The sequence below is a fragment of the Pocillopora verrucosa genome, chromosome 6 (assembly GCF_036669915.1).
Source record: "Pocillopora verrucosa isolate sample1 chromosome 6, ASM3666991v2, whole genome shotgun sequence".
Lineage (NCBI taxonomy): Eukaryota > Metazoa > Cnidaria > Anthozoa > Scleractinia > Pocilloporidae > Pocillopora > Pocillopora verrucosa.
In genome coordinates, this window is record NC_089317.1 from 329302 (window position 1) to 352843 (window position 23542).

Genomic DNA, 23542 nt, shown 5'->3' on the forward strand with positions numbered 1-23542 from the left:
TCACTGGATTGTTTCTGAACACCTCCATCAAGAAGAAGATGCAATGCAAACTGTGGTTTCGCTAAATGACCTGTATAATACATCTTAGCTGGATAAGCTTGTAGGCATACTTTAATCCTGCTTGTAGCCTTGGACAATTCTAAGTGATGACAATGTATCCATTCATTGAAGCTTCAAACACCCCCACCTCCCCACGCATTGTTAAATTGCAGATTGTTAAAATTCTCTCCCTGACTGATGTACTGGATGTTCAAGATGATAGCCAGAAGTTGTATTATCTTCATAGCTCACTGCAGACAACGGAACAATTATTTACAAAGCATCGTTTCTGGCATAATTACTTTTATTAATAATCACTCATAATTATAATCAATGATTCTACTTTATCATATGTACACCTTAAGAAGAACTTGGTGCCATGTCAAATGCCTTTTTTTCTTAATCAAAATTACGCTTTGAGCTAGCAAACATGTTGGCTGTAAATTTATCAATGTATGTATTAAAAAGTATAGTTTCTAATACTAATTGTACTTAATCATGAAACTGTGTAAATACTTTGCTAATAATTAGCTGGTGAAGGATCGAATTTGAAGCAATTTAAAGTAAGACTGGGAATTTTTCAGTCAAAAAACTGGTATGGCTAAATGAGAAGCTTTCATTCAATAGCCTGAATCCTTACATCACAATTAACTTAACATTTTAGACTGAAATATATACTAACAAGTACTTTGTAAGCTTGTAACTTGTAGTCTTCACAAAAAATAGAGCCAAGTAAGCTGGGTAATTCAGGCTTGAGCAATATGATCAGGCCTTTAACTTTACGTATCTACAAGGTTAATTCAACTGCATGATGGTTTCACACTTTCAAAAAGGCAATGAAAACTGCACTCTCTTATCTTACCTACTTAATTGCCACAGACTACATCATCTATCACATCTCTACTGAAATAGAAAATAACCCTTAATGATAACAAAATTCTCGAAGACTCAGAGAAAACTTTGCTATGAGCTAAGCAACTTGAACTGATCACTATTAATTATAATAATACCTTTTAATAAATTATCATTATTAAAGAATCATTACTACTGTGATTTTATTAATTCTAGCAGCTGTTTCCACTAAATTTTTTTTCAAATTTTCCATGGAAAGTCTCAATTGGAAAAATAAATAAACTGCCTTATAACTTTGTTACAGTAGTATACAAGTCAATGCTTAACTTTAGTCATATTCTGTGATGGACTTAGGAACTATAGTCTCGCATGATGGCAGGTCTCCATTTCTCTGTCCTACCCTCAAAGAAAATGCCTCCCCGTTAGTTTCAAGCTATTCTTTTCCCAAACCAAAAGACAATCACTACTTGCCTTAGGTGTAACTAGCTCATTATAGGTCAGCTGACTATAACTTGAAATCAAATAACTTTTCTCCATGTGCAATCTAACAATTATTCTTTCAAAGTCAGTCCTAATAAGTAATCTTGGGATGCACTGACTCTCAAATGTTTGGTTCCACCACCTCCTCAACCCTTTGGCTAATCAGATGCAAATAAACCCAAACTTAATCCAACATTTCAAAACTTCTGGTATTACCAGGATCTTTGTTCTGATCAGCTGTTGCAATTATATTGTTTTCAATTGGCTTCTGTGATACTCAAGCAATTGCATTTTCTTCTAAAAGAAGCAGCATATTGTAATCTTCCAAGTTACCATATACAAGCTAATAACAAGTTCAGATTTAAAAGAAAAAAAATCAATCTACTAGCTATTACACTAGGGCCTTTATCATTGACCTTTCTTTCCCTTAAAATTGTTGTCTGGTGAGAAAAGAGCCTCATGGAAAGTAAAAAACATGAACACAAGGGGCAAGGAAAGAGAAAAACAAGTGTCTGCAGACTTCTAAGCCACACAATTCACCATCTCTCCAGTAATGAATGACTTTTGAATGAATACTGAACATGAACAAATCATCATATTAGTGTGCAATCTAAAAAAATGACCCATAGAAGTCCACAGACAATATTTTCTTTTGATCTCTCCCTCGTTGCCAACAACAGAGGCTCTGGAAAGGTTAGTTACACTTTGTTTTATACAACAATTTGGAAAGACTTTGAACTAAGCCTTACACTTCTATCTATTGTCTTTGAGAGAAAACTCTGGTGGAGGACCAATTTCTTGTTGTTTCAATTCCATTTGAGGTCAGAGTGACTGCTGAGATGTTTCTATCCTCTCGTGAACCATACCAACAGAAGTAGAGTAAAAAACTGTAGCCATGTGACAGCAAGAGATGACGATGAATTACCCTGAGCTAACACATCACCAGACTTGCGAGTTGATGTAGGGTCAAAACCCCCACCTAGGACTTCATTGCCAGAGCTTTTGATTGACGAAGGTGTTGTAATGAAATCAAAGTCATTTTCTGTAAAAAATAAAAACAACCCAAAGGTTTCAATGTATATTGGGATCACAATAGCCGAATGTTGCCTACTTTTAAACTAAGGAACAAAAATTATTCCGTCAGTTTCTAAATTCTTAGGGATGACATCCAACTTAAAGACAAAACAAACTCCTCCAAGAATCTTTTTAAAAGGATCTCTCCCAGACCTGTGCCTAAAACTGTCTTTGAGACTGGAATGATCAGTTTCATGAACTAAGTATTGACATGTTCTCATGTGTTTGGAGCTTAAACATAACCAAATGAGTGGACCTTTTGAAATATTGTTGCATTGGTAAGAAAACATAAAGGTGAATAGAAATCTTCATACCCCTTTCAAAATCACCGATGTTATTGTTTTCTCCGCTTGATGTGCTACCACAGTCCTCATCATCTTCACCACAGCCACTTTCACTGATTTTGTTTCCTAATTATGAAGCATAAATAAACATAAATAAACAAAATTTGCGCTAATTAGAGTGGCACCAGCATAATTAGAGTACATCCTGACATCCTTTTTGAGTCTTTGATACTGTAAAAGTTTCATTCCTTTGCAATGCAGTACCAACAATTAAACAAGCAACCAGTTAGCTGCCAGATTTCATTCACATCTAATTTTTGAAATTTCAGACAAGCAGCACTGCAAGCTGTAACCATTTCGGTCACCATAGCAACTGAATTTGAAGCATAAGGGGCACATTTGGCAACTTGTATTTGGCAGTCATGTAGGGAGATGAAATATTTAAAATTTAATTATAAGTTCTTTTTTATCTGAAGTCCTCATCATCATCATCATCATAGTACTCATGCTACCTTCTTTTCTTCTATAAAATTGTGTTTCTTTCTTGTTCAGATCTCACCTGAATGCTAACCATACTTCTTTCTTCAAAGAAAAGCAATATGCTCTGCACTTTATTACATTACCATAGTTATTCGGTTATAAGGCGCACTCGGCTATAGGACGCACCCCCAATTCGGCAACTTCATTATTGCATGTTTTCAAACTGAAAATATTGCTAAAATACTTGGTTATAAGGCGCACCGTTGGGGATTAAAGGTTGGTCAAGTTTATTGTAAATTCTTTCATAAACTTACAAAAAAGCGAAAAAGTTGCATATTGATTTTAATTTACCGTTAATTAACAAAAGCAGAATTGTCGCACATGCGACCACGCGCACAAACAAAAAAATTACTGAGCACATGCTCTCGAGCACGTATCATATCTATGCAAATTTGACTTCGCTCGTCTTTTCAGAACCACCATATTTATTAAAGTCAATGACCAACACTGTGTCCTTTTATTTGCTTGAAATCGTACCAGTAACTGTGATAAAAAAAATTGTTTCGGAAAAATATTCACCTATAAGACGCACCCAAACTTTGGCAGTAATTTTTAGTAGAAATTAGGAATTTCTTGAAAAAAACGGTGCACCCTATAACCGAGTAACTATGGTATTTAATATTTTACAATTTTTTTTTCCATTGGAATCAATTATAATTCCAAGTTGCCCTTTCAACCCTAATAAATATAAAAGCTGATTACCATTTTTGTCACCACTCCCACTCCCACTACCACTTCCATCAAGTTCATCATCATCATCATCTCTTGTGATAGTATACTTTTCCATCATTTTAATCTGGCCATGAATCTTCCTCTCAAGAAACGTCAAGTGGTTTTTACTCTCTAGTGACAAAGATGAATCACCTTGCTTTGGCTCATACCTGTAGAAAATGATATTAACAGAGAATATAATTTGTGAAGGGAAAAAACCTAAATGTATTCAATTAACAACCAATTGTATGTGTTTTTGTTGAGGAAATGGTCTATGAACCTATACAGACCAATCATACTGGCAAAAAAAGGTTTTGAAAATTTTAAATGAGGGCAATTTTGAGGGATGAAATAAATTTAAAGATGTAAAGAGAAGGACAAATTAAAATTGCAGTGAAAATTTAATACAAAATCGAAAAATCTTGATTACAATGAAAAGCTATCTGATCAAAATTCCAAACAAATAAGGTGAGATTTTAACTAGGCTCTTAAAATGTTTAAACTCTTTATGTTGAGTGGTATTGCATGCCCAACTCCTGGTGCAGCACAGGAAAACAAAGAGTCACGAATAGTAGGTTCCAAATTGAATTACCAATTACTTGTCTTTACCTTGCTACAAATGTTCCATTCCAACAGTTGTCAATGTTTTCCTTTTGTGAAGCAAGACCATCAACTTCACAAAACTCTCGAGCTAAATCGTGGAAGAATGAGTTGAGAGCATTCAGCTGCCTATGAACAGCATCCATTTTAGCAAAGAGTCGCTCTTTGACATGAGGAGTCGGTGAAACAGATTCTTTATAAGGAGAAGTCTTTGCATCACTGTAGGAAGGTTCGCCACACTCCTTCAAAACCTGTTAACAATATTGATATGAGTAACTGTTTTTAAGAACATGAACTAAAACAATAATTTTAGCAAAACCATTTTAACAAGTTTACTGACCATCAGTCTCAGAAAACCATTAATACCTTGAAAATATAGCTGCAATTCTTACTGTGTTATTACCAACCACATAGGAGATCAGTAAATAAAACATTAAGTCTATGCTTGAGATAAGTGGCTTATCCTAGTTTCCATAGCATAAAGCAACAAGGAGTATAAATACTCCCACCTGGATGGGATGCCAATCAATCACAAGGTTATCCCCCCTCCAATTTCATCAGGCTTCCCTGACAATTTGTGGGTAACCATTTATACTCCTAGGTAGAGAGAGGCACTGTAAATAAAGTAAAATGTTTTGCTTGAGGAAATGAAAGCAAACCACAAAATCACGCACAAATTAGTGTTATTTCCTACTGTTAACATTTCTCTTGCCTGGCTAACTTATTTTCCCAAACATGTCTTCCAAAGCAGAACCAACCAGGAGAATTCCTATTATCCCTTGATAAGATGCTAGTCCAATACAAGGTTACCAATCCCCTTCCCCCCCTCCCCCCCAGCAATTAGTCAGGTTTCCCTCTACACTCCTGGGTGGAGAGAGGCTCTGTGAGAGTAAAGTATCTTGCCCAGGAACACAACACAGTGACCCAACTAGGGCTCGTGTCCAGACCCCTTCACCTGGAGTCCAGCACACTAACCATTGGGTGACTACATTTTCTAGGTCCTGGATATTAGATTCTTTAATTATGTAACCTTACCTGCGGCATTAAATTAGCCTTCTGTAGTAACATAAAGGTGGCAGCATGCCATAAGTCTGTATGAACAGAGTTTAAAAAGTTCTCCAAATTTGAGTTTCCAACACTTTTAGCCAGTGAGAGAACAGTGTCTATTAACTGGCCCCACTTTCTTTGAAGTTGAGCTTCAGAGAGCAGACATTTTCTTGTTGTAGCCATACAAAATTCATAACATGGCTTCACTTGGGTAAGACCCTGGCATAATGAACAAAATTTCATCTCCAAAAGACCATTTTTGCATCCATCTGTGAAGTTGAACTGTTGTGCCAAGCTTAATACCTCTACTCCAAATTTCAGGCCTTTGAAGAGGCTTCCCACTGGCTCAAAAACCTCCTCAAACTTACCAAGTAACTCTGCTGGGCGAGTACCGAATGGTTTAATTATATCCATGTTATCTTTTAAACAACTTTTATACTTTGCTGAGAGAGTCTTTCCTTCTGGATTGAAATATCTTAACAGCATTGGAAAAGAACTGCGAAAGAATGCATTCACAATGTCTTCTAGTTCTTGTTTATCCTCAGCCAAATAGTTTTCAAGGTCTTTGAATAACTTAGATACTGCAATGACTTCATCTGCAGTAAGATTTGGTTGTTTACCCAGTAAAAAGGTAATACTCTGTCTGTTACTTTCTTCCATGAGACTATGAAAATGCCCTAGAAATAAAACAAAATGTAATTTCAAATAAATGAAGTGGAAAAATAGAATATATTTGTTGAATTTTTTTGTATAATAAAAATATTTGGTAAAACAAAAATTCAAACTCAACTTTAAATTAAAACAAAATTGAAAAAAAAACAATGATAAACAGTAACATCCTGATGAAAATTGGGTCAAACTTTCACAACAATTTAATGCCCTATTCCACTATTTAAAAAAAAATCTCTGGGGTTAGAATTTTATCAATGCATTATCTTACATTCAGAGGGTCAAGGCAAATTTGCACTCTATTGTTTAATTCATACCAATCCGCAAAGGGCAAATTAACATTATGAACTTCTAACTGAAGAGGTTGTTTGCAGAATACTCTATGAATAAAATTAAGGTAGCTCGAGTGATACGTCAGTAACTAAAGAAAAGTTTCCAAACTTTAAACAGTATGACTTCTGTTTTAATATTGAAGAAAATCAAAATACTGCAACCAGTTGGTTTTTAAGTCAATAGCACTTCAGATGCAAAACAAAAAGCCAGCACCTACTTGTGGTAAACAATCAGTAATATCAGCAGACAATAAGGTTCTTGGCTTTGCATTATTTACATAAAAGAAATTGGTTTAATACGTTCCAGATCTTTTGTCACTTGTACCAAAATTTGCATATTTACTTTTCTTAAACATAGAGAACGAAAAGGAAAGGCGCCGTAAGATTCATTTCAGATCCAAAAAAAAAAAAAAAAAAAGACAAATGGTTTGGTTGAGATGTGTTTCACTTTATAGCGACTCTGTATGGTGCATCGTGTCTCCCTATTTCAAAAAAGCTCCCGCTGGGTCAGAGAGGGCTTCAAATTTCTGACGATTTATATCCGTTCATTAATTTAGAACGTCAAACATATGAGATCGGAATTGTCTTGCCCGCAGGCGGCTCTGATGCGACTACGAAGATAAAGACAACCTTCTAAGCGCAGGAGAATTTTTAAAATGCTTTAGAAACACGCGATCACGAACACAGATGAACAAAGTTTAGGTCATGCTAGTTTTGTTATTGTTTTCGAGTCTTCTCAGGCTCTACTGTCATAATTTGCATAACCCAACTTCTATGCTAGATTTCATCGCTAGATTAAGTAACAAGAGCATGATTTATTCTTCGATAGCTGAATTGTTCATGATAAATGTGTGCGCTGGGAGGTCTTCTGGAAAATGACAATTTTTCTACCATTCTCATGGAATATATCATAATTAAGATTTCAACACAAATATCAACAACAAAGGAGTTATTGCATTGATATTTTATATTAAAGGCCAGAAACACGCTTTAGCCTGGCAAAATCCAATTCCTTCGCAATCGAAATATCCAGACTATAAGTCCGTTTTCTGTGTTTAAATCACATTCAGAGTGCAGCGCTTAGGTTCCTAACTATTCAAAATCCATCATGCGTTATGCGTTTGTTGAATTGTTTTAAGAAACATCGAGGAATAGAAAATTAAATCATGAGGTGTCAGAAAATTGTACTCAATATTAAATATTAAATTAAGGAAGAGTAGACTGATAAAAAAAGTTCTAAGTTTACGATTTTAAGCATATTAACGCACTTGAGACAGGAAAAAGAAAAAGAAACAATTCCGAGCATGTTTGAGCCATAAGCTAAAATGCTCAAGTACCTCATTATTACAATACCCCTATAGGAAATCGGCGTGAAGAGCAATTGATTAGGCATAGCATTGTTTAGAATACCTCGAGAGAGCCCGAGTTTTTTGTTAGAGTATGATCTGCTCTTTCTTTCTACTTTTGGCTACAATAACTAACCGAACCGCAAATCCCAAGGCAGTTGCGAGCACTCAAGTAGCCTGAAGAATTTGTTTATACAAAGCAAATGATAGAGTGCTTTTCATCAACTTACAAAATAGTTCAACGAACTGTGGATCGATGGCTTACCTTTCAAATCGTCAAAAAGCGATAACATGGCTTTCTTTGCAGCCATATATTTAGTTTGCAATTGAGTCTTGATATTCTTCGCAGCTTTAATGCGAAGAGATGCTTCCGTTTGTCTTGTACAGCACGTTTTATTCGTGTGACTAACACAAACTTGCGGCTCCTTCCCTGTCAAAGATAAATTGTGTCAGAGTAAGTTCGATAAACACTCGACCACTCGTGAAATATTGGAGTCTTCCACTTCTAACCTTTGTCAGGAACTTGCGGATTCCATTGGGCGTTCGCTCCAAGCTGTTCTACTGAACAAGACAATTGCTGAGTGTCGCATTCGGCATGCCAAGCTTTCAAAATAAAACTCAATAAACAAACCACGTGAATCTTGTGAAAAGAACCCATTTTGCGCCGCTTGTTAGGATATTGAATTGTTTCAAAGAGCCTAACTTTCACGTATGTCAGCTACGTGAGGAACTAAGATACGCAAAATAATAGCGACTTCACTTTAAAATGCGTTTTCATGTCTTAAAAGGTCATTCGTCTGCGCAACAGAGAAGATATAGTTTACAAGGTATTGAGTGTAATGGGTGTATCCGCAGAACCCTTTCCATATTCGTTCAACGGTAATTAATCGAAACAATGCAAACAGTCAATCATGACTAAGCGATGAGCGAAACAGCTGCGCGGCGCCTTTGACTAATAACAGAGAATAGAGAAGAAATATTTTATTGGGCGAACGGGGGTGGAATGTGGTGCGGCACAGGGAGGGAGTGATCGTAAATTCCGGTTTAAGGTTTCCCGACTTAGCATTCAGTAATCTTAACAACTTACTCTTTTCATCTCTTTTAGCTAGAGAGGTTTACTCTAAATCCTTGCTTAATAACTTCTTTGTGAATTTAATTTAGTTATGACGAGTTTTTAAGATGAACAACAACAACTGAAACTTGAATTATCCATAATGTACTATCCATGTTTGCATTGGCTAAAAAATTATTTATCTTCCCTTACAGACATTTAGGAACCCGAAGCAAACTGTGGAATATGACACTTTTCGTTGTTCTTCCCAAATAGATGAAGGACATAGGAGTTCATGCTTAAAAGCGAGAAGCACGACCTCTCCATTAATCATATTCCCAATCTCAAAGAAAACGTAAATCATCCAGTTGTGATAACATCAAATCTTTTCCCTTGGAAGATAAATAGTGAGGTCTGTTTCGGATAAACCTTATCATTAGTTGTTCGACATACAGGCTGGCACGTGCCGACAGGAGAACGAGCTAGAATTTCCATTTCTGCCTTTCTAAAAATACGATGAGAAAGTTTCTCAGCTCACGAAATCATTTACTTCAATATTTGGCTCAAATCAAAACCAGACATCGCCATTTACGAAAACAGATTTGTTGTCATCTACAAGCGGAAAGCAATAGTATATAATTCAACTCCGATTCATAAAGATTTGAAATTTGCTGAAAGTCAGTTAGGGAATTTTATAAGTCAATTAATGGTTGCGTAACCATAGCTGAAATGTAGAAAAGATTTACTTCCGGTCACTGAAGCAGATTTTCTCAGATGTGTTGTTTCAGTGTTCTCTCTCGTTTGATTATTTGTGGAGGGTTGAATTAAAATCGCACTTAATATAAACTTAAGAGTCAGCTGATAAGTGAGGCACTTATTACATTTTGAGTGGAGGAGGAGCTTATAATATCGCGACTGATTTCAAGGAATTCGTTACGTCGAAATCTTTGCGGGAAAACAAGACACATTCCTTTTTGAAGAAGGTATCACTAAAACGGAAACAAAGTTGTAAATACACACATATCAAGCTGAAAAACAAGATCTGCTTCTTACAAATATCATATAATAAGATCTGAATTTTCTCAATCCACTTTGACGTAGAATCTTAGATTTACTGAATTTTAATTAAAACGCTTTGATTGCAATCTTATTGAGGTTAAACGGATTTAAAATCACTCAAAAGAGTAAAATTTTCTATAGTGTCGTAATTCCTGACGCCCACTTTTCCTGTCAGCCCGTAGAAAACTCATTCAAACAACGGCGCAAACAATCAAATGGCAGAAAAGGAGCAGTCCAGTGAAATTCCAGTACAAAACCCAAACAACATTACCGCCGTCTCGTCTGATGTTTCAAGAAGACTTCCTTTTCTTGGGAGGACTTTTCTCTTCCTTTGTTTCGTCACTTGACTCTTTCGACTTTCGTTTGGAGTTTTCAGCCCTGTTTTCCTTCGTCTCCGCGAGTTTTTCTTCCATGTTGCAATCAGTTTCCTCTTTAGTTCCTGGCGGAGTGTTCACATCGTCTTTGCTTTCAGTTTCCAGAAACTTCTCTTTTTCCGTCTTTTCCGATTCCCCTGTGGTCTTCTTGATCGTTTCAGTCTTCGTATCTTTGCAATGTTTTCCTCCGCAGTTTGATTCTTCCGTCTCTTGGAACTTCTCCACCTCTTTCTCCGGCTGCACGGGAGTTGTGGATGACGTGTCAACTTCTGTTGATGGCATCTTTCACTATAACAGTAGGGGTATTTCTTGTCCCAGTGTTGAAACGGAAAACACGGGAAATGAGGAATAGAGTGTCAAAATTTCTTAGAATATACAGCAAACGAATAACAAAATGTTGAAGCTCTTTCAGCTTTAGGAAGGAATGGCGCACGCCACTTTTCCCGCCACTAACACATTTCCATTTTCCCGCCAGTTGACGCTGGCGCGTTTCTCAATTTAGAATAGAAACAGCCACAAAAAGAGAAAGGAAAATAAAATGAACCACGCAGATTGTAAATTTCTAGGCTCAATAATCTCCTATAAATTAAATTATATTGGAAAAAAATTCTTAAGAATAGTGAATAAATGAAGGGCCACAATCTTCTCTTCACTACGCCGTCATGAGAGGAGAATTTGGAATTGGATCTGTGCTGATCTAAGCCAATGGTTCGTTTTCGCGCCAAAATAAATTTCGAAAATATTAGCATACATTTAATTGAAATCCAAGATGGCGGCCGGCGAAGAGAATGACGGAGCTGCCTTGAACAAAGTCGTTATCCCTAAGAAGCAAGAAAAACGAAAATCATGTGAAGAAAATGTCATCTCCAATTCTTCCTCAGACTTCACGTGCCCCATATGTTTGCAAATACTTATCGAACCTGTAGTAATGCCTTGCGAACACGAGCTGTGTTGGCCGTGCTTCAAGCAAAATGTAGAGGAGGCGAATTTCCTTTGCCCTCTCTGTCGAATGAGGATTTCAAGTTGGGCGAGAAGAAATTCGCGAAATGGGACACTGGTTAATGTAGCACGATGGCAACAAATTCAGCAGCTCTTCCCAGAGAAATGTCGCAAAAGATTACGTGGTGAAGATGATGACGATATCTTTGGTTAGAAAACCTTGTTGTTTGAGTTTTATTACACTAATGCTTTCGTCGACAACATTAACAAAACTTTGAAATTCAACACTATCGAGGTCCCAGTATAACAGTTAAGGCACAAAAAAAAAAGATAAAATTTACGTATAAAGGTTTATTTTTGTCCACTAATTAGCTCGCGCAACATTAGTAGAATGCAGCACAAAGATTATTATGATGGGAGAGATTATTCGTTGAACCCATTAATAAATCTTGAGACTATGCTTTTTTCTCAAAATCTGTTCAATACTCACTGGTATTAAGTGATTCAGGTATTCTATAATCCGTTTTCCGGAGAGAAAGAAAAATGGAGGGGTGGGAGGGGTTTTGGGAAAGATTGCAATCTGTTCACAAGGGGTACAACTTGATTCTGCAATGGTGTTGACCACTCATAGCCTGCATTTTTTTTTTTCTGTCATAAATTGTATTTTTTTTTTCAATTTCACTGGTACAGATATGCCACCAGTGAAACGCACCTTATCCAAGGATGGGGAACTACGTAAAGAGTATGAGGAGGAAATGAGGAAGGCAAGTTACAACAGTTAACTCATTACATGTACCTAAGCCAGCATGCATTGGTGTTCCTCTATGAATATTGGTTGAGAAATGTAGGGATCACTATTCTTCAACACAAAAATGGCTTTCGACTCAAGTCACACTTGTAGAAACAGACTACTTGCCCTGTAAAGATGACCTTGAGACAATAATGCAAAATTTTTTTTTTCCTTGAAAGAATATTTCTTTTAGACTAAAGAGGGTTAGTTTCTAAAGAACCTGTAGTGCTGCATCAGTAGGGGGGGGGAGTATAACATGATAGCTTGGTTTTATCAATGAAGTTGATAACGTGAATTGTGGCTACTGCAGAGAGATTCTAATGCTGACATAGGGAGCACTGTCAAGCACTCTGTGGGAGCTAATCAGATTTGCTCTGATGAAGGGCTAATCCTCGACACAGCTTTAAAATCTCTCTAATGTACCAATCCACAAATTATTTTATCCCTGACTAAGCCTAAAGTTAGGTTAAAGGATGGAACAATGTGTTCTGGCATTATTAATATCTTTTAAATTCTTAACACAAGTCAATGCTACTAGAAAAAAAATTTCTTCTTGTAACAAATCTGAATCTCTATTTTATTAACCAGTTGGTGAACAAATTTACATAGACATAATGTCTAACCCCAGTTGAAATTTAATTGAAGGGGTGCCAATTTAAGGCAGATGTTGCCTAATGACTGACAGTTGTCTGGAGCTCTAATGTAATGACCTTTCTATCACAAACAGTCATTTATGCCTCAGACAAAGTGAATGTCCAATCCCTATCTGATGTCATTTTCAAATATCTGTCTTAGTTGAAAGTAGCAAGAGAGGAAGAAATGAAGGCAAGTGAAGAGGTTATCTACAAATTACAACATGAGGAACAGAGATTAATGAGGTCTCTAGAATACCAGAGACTACAAGATGAAGAACTTGCAAGAAAAATGATAAAGGAGGAACAAGGACAGGTGAGTAGTATACAGTAGCTTGAGCATAGTGGATCATTGAGAAGTTTCTTTTCTGTTGAAGTTTAGCTTGAAGCTAATCACTGGAATCTTTGTGTTATTGCTCTTTGGATTTCTACAGAACTCAATGGGACAGCTGCCTAAAAATAAAAGCTTATCAACAACCCCATACAAGAATAAAATTGTGAAAGGAAAAAAGATAAAAGGACAGAGTACTCAAGCTGGTCACAGTAACAGTACACTAGACAGGTGGTTCCTTCCTACAAGGCATACCTCTCCTGGTGATGTTCAAGGTATTCCATTCAAATATTATTTACATTCTTGGAAAGTTACCAGTACTATGGTTCTATTTAAGACAATACAACATATTGAAAGCAGGTTTTCTTCTCAGGCAAGTTGAAAGTCATGATTTCCTTACTTGCATAAATACCATAGATCCAGGTATTTATCTCTTTCAGTTTTAAAAGTAGAAATCACAACATGCTGCTGGCAATCAAAGTTTGAGGACAGGTTATGTAGTTGGAATTGAACATTATTCACTTCAAGAGCTTAAAGTTTTACTCCAAGCCACGAAATAAAAGTGTGGTAATTCTACAGACAAGAATTCCTCTATGTATAATCTTAATTATTATATTTACTTTGTCAACAGGATTATCAAAGAATAAAAGCAGTCATGGTAAATCCAATTTCAGAAAAAATTCCTCTGAAGACAAAGAGGATTCCATCTTTTCATCAAGTTCTATATTTAGTGATATTTTTAACATGAGCAATCTACAATTCCTTGAAGAAAGAAGAAAACAAGAAGAACAAGACCTTCAGTTTGCAATAAAGTTACAAAAAGAATTTGATCTGGCAAGTACAAAGACTTCAGAGGTGGACAGAAAGAAAGGAACTGTTGATGCATATTTACTACGGACTGTCATTGAAAATGAAGAAGTGGAAAGTGGCATTGATAATATACCTTCATAAAATAAACAGTGACATTCCTGTTTTTATTTGTTTTGACATATTTTATAAAACTTAAAAGTTAAACTGTGAAAATTTCTTGGCTCAAAATTGTAGCAGGTTTTGTTTGCAGAAAATTTTGTTTTGACTATGCCCTCTAATGTGCCTACTTGTAACTGTGTTTGTTTTGGTGAAAGTCTGTGATTAAAGTGTCCTAAAGGGCATAATAATAAAATTATTTCAAAATTACTAATAATAGTAAAAAAATTACTGGTAAACTAAATTAAAGTAGATATCAAGTGGTGTTATAGGATGAAGGAGAGATATAAATAAAATAATTTGTGGTTTATTTGATGCACTTGGTTGTAGTAATAATAACAATAATGATGACAATAATAATAATAATAATAATGTCAAAAATATTACAAGCTATTATTCTTATGATCTACAACAGGGTGAGCTGGAAAACCTTTCTTTTGGGAAGTGAAGGAGGAAGCTGTTACATTTCCAGCAAAAGTTTACTTTTTTGAGTTCCCTTTATACAAATTAATAACTAAATGTCATCAAGGTTTTAATTTTGCTCCATTACACAGCTTGAGCATGTATTCTGTTGGTGTAGTAAACTGAAGTCAGCTTCCTTTATTAAATTTCATTTGAGTTTCTGATGTATTCTGCTGTTTCTGCACATACGATTCTTGTGTAGAGGTACAGTTAGCCTAACTGGGTCTTCTAGGGAGGCACATGGTTGCAACACTCATGAAAATTCTTGCTCATCAGAGTCTGGGTATGAGTCTACAAATGCAGCTAACATCTGGGCAGTTTCATCATTTTCATTCTCCTGAAAATTGATTCATTCAGAAAAAACTCATTTGAAATGAACAAATGAATGGTTTAGTAAATGCAAAAAAAGTGGCATGGTGCAAAGGTAAGAACACTCCCCTCCCACTGCTGTGGCTTGAGTTTGATTCCCACACCTGGGGTCACATGTGGATTGAGTTTGTTGTTGGTTCCTCTCCTTGTTATGTGGGTTTTTCCCCAGGTCCTTGGGGTTTCATCCCTCTGCAAAAACCTACATCCCAACTTCCAATTTGCCTCAGAAACAGTGGACAGGAAGAGCCACCTTGTGGAATGCAGCCTGCTTAATTATTATTATTATTATTATTATTATTATTGTTATTACTATTGTGTTGATTACTAGCTTACCTCATTTAAGGAGGTATTATCACTATTTGCAACACTTTCTGTGAGTTGATCTTTATTTGCTGTGGGCAATGTACTGTTGTTGTTAATTAAAATTCTCTCCTTTGAACTGCAATTATCAGTATCAGTTTTCCTTCTCTTGGGCTCAAATATTCTAGCATACTGTGGAGAAGGTCCAAAGTCTTCATCAGGCAATGTTTCTGATAAGACAGTTTGACTTGACTCATTGTTCTGAGGTTGGGTTGAGATCTGGCTGGCTGTGTTTCCTGCATCAGCAAGTGATTGATCTATTCCACTGTTACCTTGGCTTTCCCTATCACTCTTACTAGTAAAAGACTTATCAGATTGATTAAAAGATGTTTCATTCTGTATAGACTCTTGTACTGTTTGATTCCCGACATCTATAACAAAACTGTTGTCAATACTTCCCCCTTCTCTAGCTCCAAATTCCCCTTGCTCCATAGGGATTTGGTTTGTCTGTAAATAATCAGCATGATTTCCATTATTGCTTTCAGATTCCCCGCTCAGACTTTGCCAGTTTGTATTCATAACATGCTCAAATGTAATTGAAGAGGCCATTTCTGTTGTATTTGCATGCTCCTCAGAGGTGTTAAGCTGTAAAGGCCCTGGTGCAGAACACACTTGTGGGAATATCCGTGGGTGAATGATGGTATTAACTACAGCTAAGGCCTCTTGGCAGAAACTTGATACCTAGGAAAGAGTGTTGCTGCTAATTATTTTATGAAATATTGGAAGATATAGCCTGTTTTTTTCTGTGATGTCATTGTCCAGAGTGAAATCAATCTAAGAGCCACTGGTGAATAACCAATATGAACACAAGTGCTCGTCTTGTATGTGCTGACAGGCTACTCAAAACAGCTGAGCACTTATAAAGGGGGTAAGTTTCAAAAGAAACTGTGGTGCTGCATTGGTGGAAGAGTATAACAAGGTAATATAGTATTATCAACTGAGTTTATAACATAAATTGGCCTCTGTTAAGAGTTTCAAAGCTACCATTTTGAGTGTTAGCCCTTTGCTAAGGGGAGAATCAACAATTAGATCTCTAAGATTTAATTACTATTGCTTTCAACCTGTGAGAGATAATTCACAAGCCTCAAATTCTTATTTCCAGCTGTAGTAAAATAAATGTTTACTGAATCAAAACTGACCAACCTTAAAATCACTATCCTGCAGTCCTAAACTAAACAATCTTGCAGCATGATGCACAGGTGGTGGAACACAAGGAGAGTTAGTGAGCAGACAATTAAGTAGAGCATGATACAATGCCTGTCGACAATATGCACTTGTGTAAGGTATAGGGAAACCATTGAATGAAGACTGCTGACATTGAATGATCAGTTTGACAACGACAACTTGCACTTCCTAAAGAAAAATTGAAATGAGGATAAGAACATTGAATCATTTTTTCATCTCTAGAAGCAAAAAGCCACATATTTACTGTTACTGACCCTTAATGCACCGTGAGGAATGTCACTTCCAACTGCAATCAATACTGCACATAAGGCTGAAGATGATAAAATCAATGTTAAACTTCAGGGCCATAAATTAGAGTAATTTACTGATAATTGGTTCCCCACAGTGTGTTGATTTAAAACACAGTTTAGTCAAACCACAGTTAACCTTTTAACAACCAGAAGTGATTAAAATGTAACTTCTCACTAAAATATCCATACTTTATCCAGCATAAAGGTAATGAGAATATTCCAACTTACTGGGTAGACAAGGAAATCTTGATCTAGCACCAAATTCTCATAACCAATTTAATAGGAAATGTGTAGCAGATAGTTGTGAAGAATTAACAATAAAACCTTGGGAGTTGAAGAGTTAAAAATTTTGTTATTGAGATAAGATGAACTAATTAAATTTTATTTCACCTTTGAGTGCTCTGCATGTAACACTCTCATTTGCATTTTCATCAATCTTTTGTTGACCTGTGAACCCATGAATGAAAGCAGTTAACATTTTGCAACAGTAAACATGTTGAAATAAAGCAGAAAATGTTTTTTAATGCTGCTTAATTATGGAATAGAGATTCAACCTGTTCTTCTTATGTGAAGAAATTGAGACTTCTAAATTATCATGCATAAATCCCCCAACAGCTTTAACATAAATTAAGCATTGTTGTTAGCAATTGCTAGTTACTTTCCTTGCATGAATTTCTATTGAACCCTTTTTGTATCGGAATTTGTTGTTGTTGTTGTTGCAGTTTTTTTGAAGTTTAAATTTCAACAACTAAATGGGAGAATGCAATCTTTGAGTGTAATTATACACCATTGAACCATAGAAAAATAAAGAGTTTTTTGCTGCTGCTGTGGAAAATAGTAATCAAAATTAGTAATAAAAAAAGGTAATAAAAAGAGGAAGTCATGAGGTTGTTATTTAGTTTGACTTTGTTTTCTGTAAAAATATTTTCAGGCCTCACTGGAAATGGTGACACGTAATTTTTAATAACATTCCCACAGTCAGCAATTAGAACATGAAGGAAAACCACATACAAAAAATCTAATTATCAGTAGCACTTTATAACAAAGACCTGTAAGTAACTGCTCAACATCCTCTTGCATTTTCCTCTTCTTCCCCTACCAAAAAAAAAAAAATGCACACCAGTACAAAAAAGATTATCAAGAAGAACTTTTAAATTTTCATTTTCTATTCTGTATTTGTACTGGTAACAGTACCTTTCTTGACTGCTGTTTATTTCCACAGCTAGGATTTGGTATCAACTACAGATCAAAAGAGGAAAAGAATCGAAGGAACTTGTAAGGCACAATCTCACTCAGGAAGAACAATAAATACTGGTAATAGGACTGAGTGGAGTCTAATTCTGTCTGCAATCATACCAGTGATAAAAATCTGACAACAGTGATGCAGGAATATGGTTACAAACAGAATTGGTTGAAACAAAGTCCTGTTACCAGTTAATCAAAAACAATGACAACATTTGAGAAAGAACTAGATATAGGTTATACATTTTCATAAACAAAAACAACAGTTAACTTTGCAAAATATGCTACAACAGCACATACACATGATGCATGCTATCCACTTACACAGGCATGTCATGTCAACTTTCCTATTACACTTTCTAATTACAAGCATGACGCATACATTGTCCTATCAGTGCTCAAATAGGGCTGGTGGTAACCAATCATTTTTGAGAATCTTGTTAAAGTTTTCATTAATGTTCTAATTCCTTAATTTTTGAGTGAATCATTTTTTAGCTTGCAACCCAGGGCTGTCCATTAGGGCTGTAACCTGTAACACCAGTTACATCTAAGCTCACTTGCTATTATGGGTGAAGAGGTGAATCATTGTGAGTCATGTATCACTTGGCCACATATTTACACCCTTAAAGGTGATATCCCAAATGTAATGACTGCTTTAAAACTGAATAACAGCCCAGGGAATCTACTCTTTCATATACAGGTAGATTGCAAGTACTATTAGTCAGTTGATTATTAATCCATATGACAGGTCATGTCACCCAAAAATGATTGACTTGAGAATCAACTGCTGATAAATATTTTAAGAAGAAAGGCTGACTTCTCTCAAACCCAACCATAAATTTTTCAAGTTGTAAATGGTTATTGTATCTTAACAGCACAATTGCTCCATACTTGTGTAAGTTTATTGCAATGCCATTTGTAAGCCTTGTCAAGTGTTTCATAATTTTACCTTTGTTTGAGAAGTTAATGGCCTAATGTCATCAAGTATGAGTGACATCAATTTGTTCACCACACTACCCTCCTCAGGCAGGCTATTTGTCAGTTGAACCCAGTGCTCCATGCAGTGATACACAGAACACCTCAATTTCCTGAAAAAAGAGGTAACTATCTTGTAGGAGAAGTAGTTTTTGGTTATTCTGATGAAGGATTTTGTCTCAGCCAAGAGATCCTTCAGAGATCATTCAGAATACATTGGCAAACTCCTTAAGCTCTGCTCTCTAGGTCCCATTCATATTGCAAGATATTCACATTCCTTCTACTGCTGGAGGATACTTATTTTAAGTAGCTGATGACAAATGACATGCAAAAACCTTCACAAAATAATACTAAAATAGGAAATTAAAGGGAATTTTTCCAAGCTCAGGATGAAGATTTCACAATTATTTTTCTAACCTGTATGGTTTGTTGAAGCCATAAGCAGGGTCTTGAATTTTAGTCCATGTAAGCTCTTGCACCAGAAGCTTTATCAACAAGTCACAATATGGAAGCATCACATTTCTACACCTGTTGTGCCATTGGAAAGAAAATATAGTTAAACAGGATTCTAGTACGCAGCTCAGGCCATGAATAACCCTTTCATTTCCAAGCTCTCAAAATCAACTCTCCTTTTTATTTGCTGCTATATACTTAAAATTTTAAACAGTTTGGTGTGAAATCAAACAATTATCCCATTCCAATTTTTTTTCCTTTCTTCTTATTTCCTTTTCCCAGACAATATATACATATTAGAAATTACTTCCTGATTAGTTCCAAGAGTGAAAAGGTTTGGTCAAAGTCTGGTCCTATTACTTTAAACACCATCTCAAAGTTTCCTTCTTCTTCTTCTTCTTCTTCTTCTTTTTTTAATCAAAGTTGCCTCAAAGGCATAACTTGAAAATGTAATGTAAAATGTTTTAAGTAGGTCGCTCATGTCTGGGATACTATCAAGGTACCTTGCCTTTTAAGACTAAAATACTTTACCTAGTAGCCCAGTAAATAGTATAATAACAGAAGAACCAAGACCAAGTACGCTTAGTATTTTCACAAACATATGAAACATAATATTTAACATATTGGTTGAAAAGAAAACATTAAATAATTTACCTTGTGATAAGTGTGGTTAACAAATCTACAGCATTTGTATGAATTAATGGTAAACTTGCTCTCAACAACACTGATTCCACAACAACAGCACTTTTCTGCAAAATAAACATTTAAATCAAGCTTAAAAATATGTATGTCCAATGTTAATACAAAAAAAGTTCCTTGAACACTGATTGGTCCAAAAGTTATTTTTCTAGAAAAATATATCTTTCATTAGGTAAATAACCATTCTCCTATGAGATCACTGTTTCATGCAGTTTAATCAATACATAATTTTCACTCTTACCAGTGAGTTGCAGGTCACATTCATTATTCTCAATAAAAGGTTCATTGTAGAATCAATAGGAACTGCCACAACTTTTAGATGTTCTTCCCTTAAAATGACAGAGGAAATATTTTCATCACTTTATGAAAATTATATATTTAACATTCCTAGAAAAAATTGACAAAAGCAACGGATATGATTAAAATTAAAAGGGAAAAGAAACCATCAGTAAAACCCTGGTGAAGTTCTGTCCATCTCACCATACATGTGTCCCTGGGAAACAAGTTACCTTATCATTCCTGAGAGGAGGTGAAGCAATGAATTCAACCTTGTGATAAGAGTGTGTGTTCGGTCTGGTTCTGTGGCTGGAACATCACCAAGTGGAAGGGATTCATTTTCTGAGTCTTGGGAGGGTTTGTTGGCAACTAGAGTAAATGATGTGAAATTAGTAAATGAACTTTACAATTTACTGTTTCAATAAATAAAAATGAAGAAAAGAATTATCCTGAAAAACATACCTGGCTCAACATTTTCATAGGCGCTATCAAGGAGTTTATGAATTGTACAAAGCACTTTGTTCCATTGTATATTCCAAGGACACAGCTGTTGCTTGTCACCTGACCCACTGCGACTACATCTTGGTAACAAGGCGTAGCAACTGCATGCAGCCTGTGGCAAATAAAAAGATACACAGTAATTTTTTTGTTTCTCTTAACTTGCACTCGAACAAAAAAGGAGTCTTCTTTACAACTGTTGCTTACTGTTCATCTAGGTGTTATTATTGACTCTAAAAATCTTTAATATTTTGGAATTACAACATATGTTGACGTCAGGAAGAACAATTCCTGTTACTGCCAGTTCTCCACTTGGATGCTCATTTCAGGCTTCTGAGTGGTAGACATAAAGTCTACTGATAAGTCTTAAGATCTTTTCTTGTTGGTAATTTTGTCCATTTTTTTACTTCATTACAGCATAAATTAAGACCAAGTTTGTTAAGTATGCAACACAAGTTGCTTGAATGATATCAACCAAAATCCTGCCTGCTGTTCAAAATGTTCAATTGACCACAACAACATACCTTCATTGTTTCATTGCAGAATGAATTTAAAGGTGGTAAAAGAAATTTCTCAATTTGATTCTGAAAATAAAGAGATAAAATTATAATAAAGGTGTAGCTGACATAAAGATGTGAGTGACCTTGAGCTACACCTAGAGTTGCAACCCTTGACAATACTTTCAGCAGACTTGGCCCAAAAAAAAAAAAAAAAACTATAAAAACTATGTTGTGATAGTAAGACTTACTATATATAGAAGTGAATTAGTTACGCACGATATAATCTAACTATTGTATTGTGTGTGAACTGGCTATGGAAGGCATTACAGTATTGCAAGGATGAGTGCATGAGTTTTCTGGCACTGGTCATTGTCAAAAGTGGACCCCTTACTGAGTCATAACTTGTCTTTAACTGCTTTGTCAATCATGCTACAGCACTTACGAGAGCCTGATTAAAATTACTTACCCTGGAGGGTCCTGAAGGTCCTGGGAAATAGCGAATACATGAAGATAGCATCAACAACACTGAGCTCTCGTCCTACAAATAATTACAGACATGATCATGGATGAAAACAAAGCAATGTTTGCTCCTGTACATATTGTTCTTTCCATAAGTTCATTACGTTTAATGTTGCACTTACTGAACATTTGTTGGTCAACAAGGTTGAAATGATGGATGGAAGGACTGAGTTAGACAACTCTCTTGATAATTCTGAAAACTGAACAATAAAACTTTTGTTATAATAAGTGGTGAGTATACTTGAAGCAAATTGCAATTTTTTTTAATAAGTGTACAATGTGATAGTCTTTGGTAGTCTTGCTAAAAAAAATACTGTTTAAAAGCATCCTCTTACCTCTGCTGCATGTTTTAAAATGTTATCAAGGATCTTGCTGCAATACTGAAGGACACTTGATTTTTTTGAAGTCTGTAAGCATTGAAAAACTATATCAAAAATTCTGGATAACATTTTGAAAAAATTTATGAATGGAGAACCCAAGCCAACAAAACAACCATAGGAAAAAAAAGCCAAAAAAAAAAAAAAGACAAAAAAAAAAAAAAAAACATAAACAAAATACAAAAACAAAAGACAGGACAAAGAAAACAACCTGAAAAGCTACCTGAATTATCTGGAGAAGACCTCTTAGCCATGATGAACAATTTGTCCTGAAGGCTTCTGTATCACATTGTTCAACTGTTATTCCAAGTAGACAAACACCTAACCAACTGTAAAATTAATCAATACCAGATCATTCATTCTTTTTGCACACTGAGGTTGAAAGCTTTTTGGGTTAATAAGAGCGTGTATCTAGTTCCTAAGACTTACATGTATGAAGCAACATTTATGGCATGGTTCTGTGGAAAAGGAAAGGCACTAAGACTTTTCCATAAATCCTTGGTAAGGTCCATATTTAGAGAAATGTTCCAGTCATTTGTCATTTTAATCCCCCTGATATCTGGCCCACTATTTATGAAATTTGATGATGGGGAGGCTAGTACTTGCGTAAATTACCTTTTACATAATGAATGGGGAAGGATCATTAAATTTGCTTGTTTTATCATGTCTCATGTCTGTCTTTGTCTTTATTTTCATCCAGCAAGGACGGGGGAGCTGTTAGTCGTTCTCATTTTCAAAGGGGTGAGGAGGTGGGGGGGGGGGGGGAATGAGTAAAAACCAGCTAAGTTAAAGTAGATATCCCCTTTAACAGCCTACATCGCTCTGTTTACAGCATATCACCTTGCAATAAAAATATCTACATTTACCAGTCAGTCTTTGAATTAAGAAGACTATTGACTTTTCCTATCCAGCCATCCGGAATTTTCTGAAGTAAAGGATAGAAAAAAATTATATTTTACCCGGGTGAGGATTGCACGTGGTGTACCCACCTAATGAAAACAAACATACCAAGAAGTATTTAAACGGAGGATTTTAAATAAAGCTGTTATTTTACTTACCTCTAAATTAAGGTGCTGTTTTGATTCTATGCATTCAAGAAAAAAGGCTGTATAACTCTCGGGTTTCGTCTCCAGAAACGAACTTGCTAAAATGGACAATTCGGCCGCCATTTTGTTTTTACTTGGGAAACAGCTGACTTGTAATAAATGCAGTCTCGTTATA

The 23542-nt window shown here is 35.6% G+C and overlaps 4 protein-coding genes across 4 annotated transcripts; 1 reads left to right on the plus strand and 3 right to left on the minus strand.

The window, feature by feature from the left end:
* Positions 1-325: 325 nt before the first annotated feature.
* On the minus strand, positions 326-8866 carry LOC131792264 (glypican-6-like). Its single transcript, XM_059109641.2, has 7 exons — positions 8485-8866; positions 8240-8404; positions 5616-6304; positions 4590-4831; positions 3972-4150; positions 2760-2855; positions 326-2413 (listed from the first exon to the last, which is right to left on the minus strand). The coding sequence occupies exons 1-7, from the start codon at positions 8630-8632 to the stop codon at positions 2217-2219; spliced, it is 1716 nt and encodes a 571-aa protein (XP_058965624.2). The 5' UTR covers positions 8633-8866; the 3' UTR covers positions 326-2216.
* A 1508-nt stretch (positions 8867-10374) lies between these two features.
* Positions 10375-10740, minus strand: LOC136281617 (uncharacterized). The gene has a single exon (XM_066168274.1). The coding sequence runs from the start codon at positions 10738-10740 to the stop codon at positions 10375-10377; it is 366 nt and encodes a 121-aa protein (XP_066024371.1).
* A 487-nt stretch (positions 10741-11227) lies between these two features.
* Positions 11228-14312, plus strand: LOC131792254 (E3 ubiquitin-protein ligase rnf168). The gene is made up of 5 exons (XM_059109630.2): positions 11228-11606; positions 12088-12161; positions 12983-13135; positions 13254-13425; positions 13782-14312. The coding sequence occupies exons 1-5, from the start codon at positions 11228-11230 to the stop codon at positions 14099-14101; spliced, it is 1098 nt and encodes a 365-aa protein (XP_058965613.2). The 3' UTR covers positions 14102-14312.
* A 270-nt stretch (positions 14313-14582) lies between these two features.
* Positions 14583-23490, minus strand: LOC131792253 (proline-, glutamic acid- and leucine-rich protein 1). Its single transcript, XM_059109629.2, has 20 exons — positions 23380-23490; positions 23188-23246; positions 22545-22650; positions 22280-22351; positions 22067-22144; positions 21892-21963; positions 21450-21509; positions 20890-21040; positions 20661-20796; positions 20393-20480; positions 20107-20201; positions 19417-19527; positions 18974-19112; positions 17977-18021; positions 17832-17877; positions 17173-17229; positions 16747-16802; positions 16451-16660; positions 15281-15988; positions 14583-14915 (listed from the first exon to the last, which is right to left on the minus strand). Exons 1-20 carry the CDS (start codon positions 23488-23490, stop codon positions 14832-14834), a joined length of 2484 nt encoding a protein of 827 aa, XP_058965612.2. The 3' UTR covers positions 14583-14831.
* Between the last annotated feature and the right edge of the window lie 52 nt (positions 23491-23542).

What these genes read in the sequence shown, in the direction of transcription:
- LOC136281617 (XM_066168274.1), bottom strand. Translation starts at nt 10,740, where the DNA reads ATGCCATCAACAGAAGTTGACACGTCATCCACAACTCCCGTGCAGCCG.
- LOC131792253 (XM_059109629.2), bottom strand. Translation starts at nt 23,490, where the DNA reads ATGGCGGCCGAATTGTCCATTTTAGCAAGTTCGTTTCTGGAGACGAAA. An exon ending in AACAGCACCTTAATTTAGAG is followed by an intron (nt 23,247 to 23,379) that starts GTAAGTAAAATA and finishes CCTTTACTTCAG; the next exon opens with AAAATTCCGGATGGCTGGAT. An exon ending in TGCAGGATAGTGATTTTAAG is followed by an intron (nt 15,989 to 16,450) that starts GTTGGTCAGTTT and finishes ACTCTTTCCTAG; the next exon opens with GTATCAAGTTTCTGCCAAGA.
- LOC131792264 (XM_059109641.2), bottom strand. Translation starts at nt 8,632, where the DNA reads ATGGGTTCTTTTCACAAGATTCACGTGGTTTGTTTATTGAGTTTTATT. An exon ending in TCCGCAAGTTCCTGACAAAG is followed by an intron (nt 8,405 to 8,484) that starts GTTAGAAGTGGA and finishes TATCTTTGACAG; the next exon opens with GGAAGGAGCCGCAAGTTTGT. An exon ending in AATGGAACATTTGTAGCAAG is followed by an intron (nt 4,151 to 4,589) that starts GTAAAGACAAGT and finishes CATTTTCTACAG; the next exon opens with GTATGAGCCAAAGCAAGGTG.
- LOC131792254 (XM_059109630.2), top strand. Translation starts at nt 11,228, where the DNA reads ATGGCGGCCGGCGAAGAGAATGACGGAGCTGCCTTGAACAAAGTCGTT. An exon ending in AGATGATGACGATATCTTTG is followed by an intron (nt 11,607 to 12,087) that starts GTTAGAAAACCT and finishes TCACTGGTACAG; the next exon opens with ATATGCCACCAGTGAAACGC. An exon ending in CTCTCCTGGTGATGTTCAAG is followed by an intron (nt 13,426 to 13,781) that starts GTATTCCATTCA and finishes CTTTGTCAACAG; the next exon opens with GATTATCAAAGAATAAAAGC.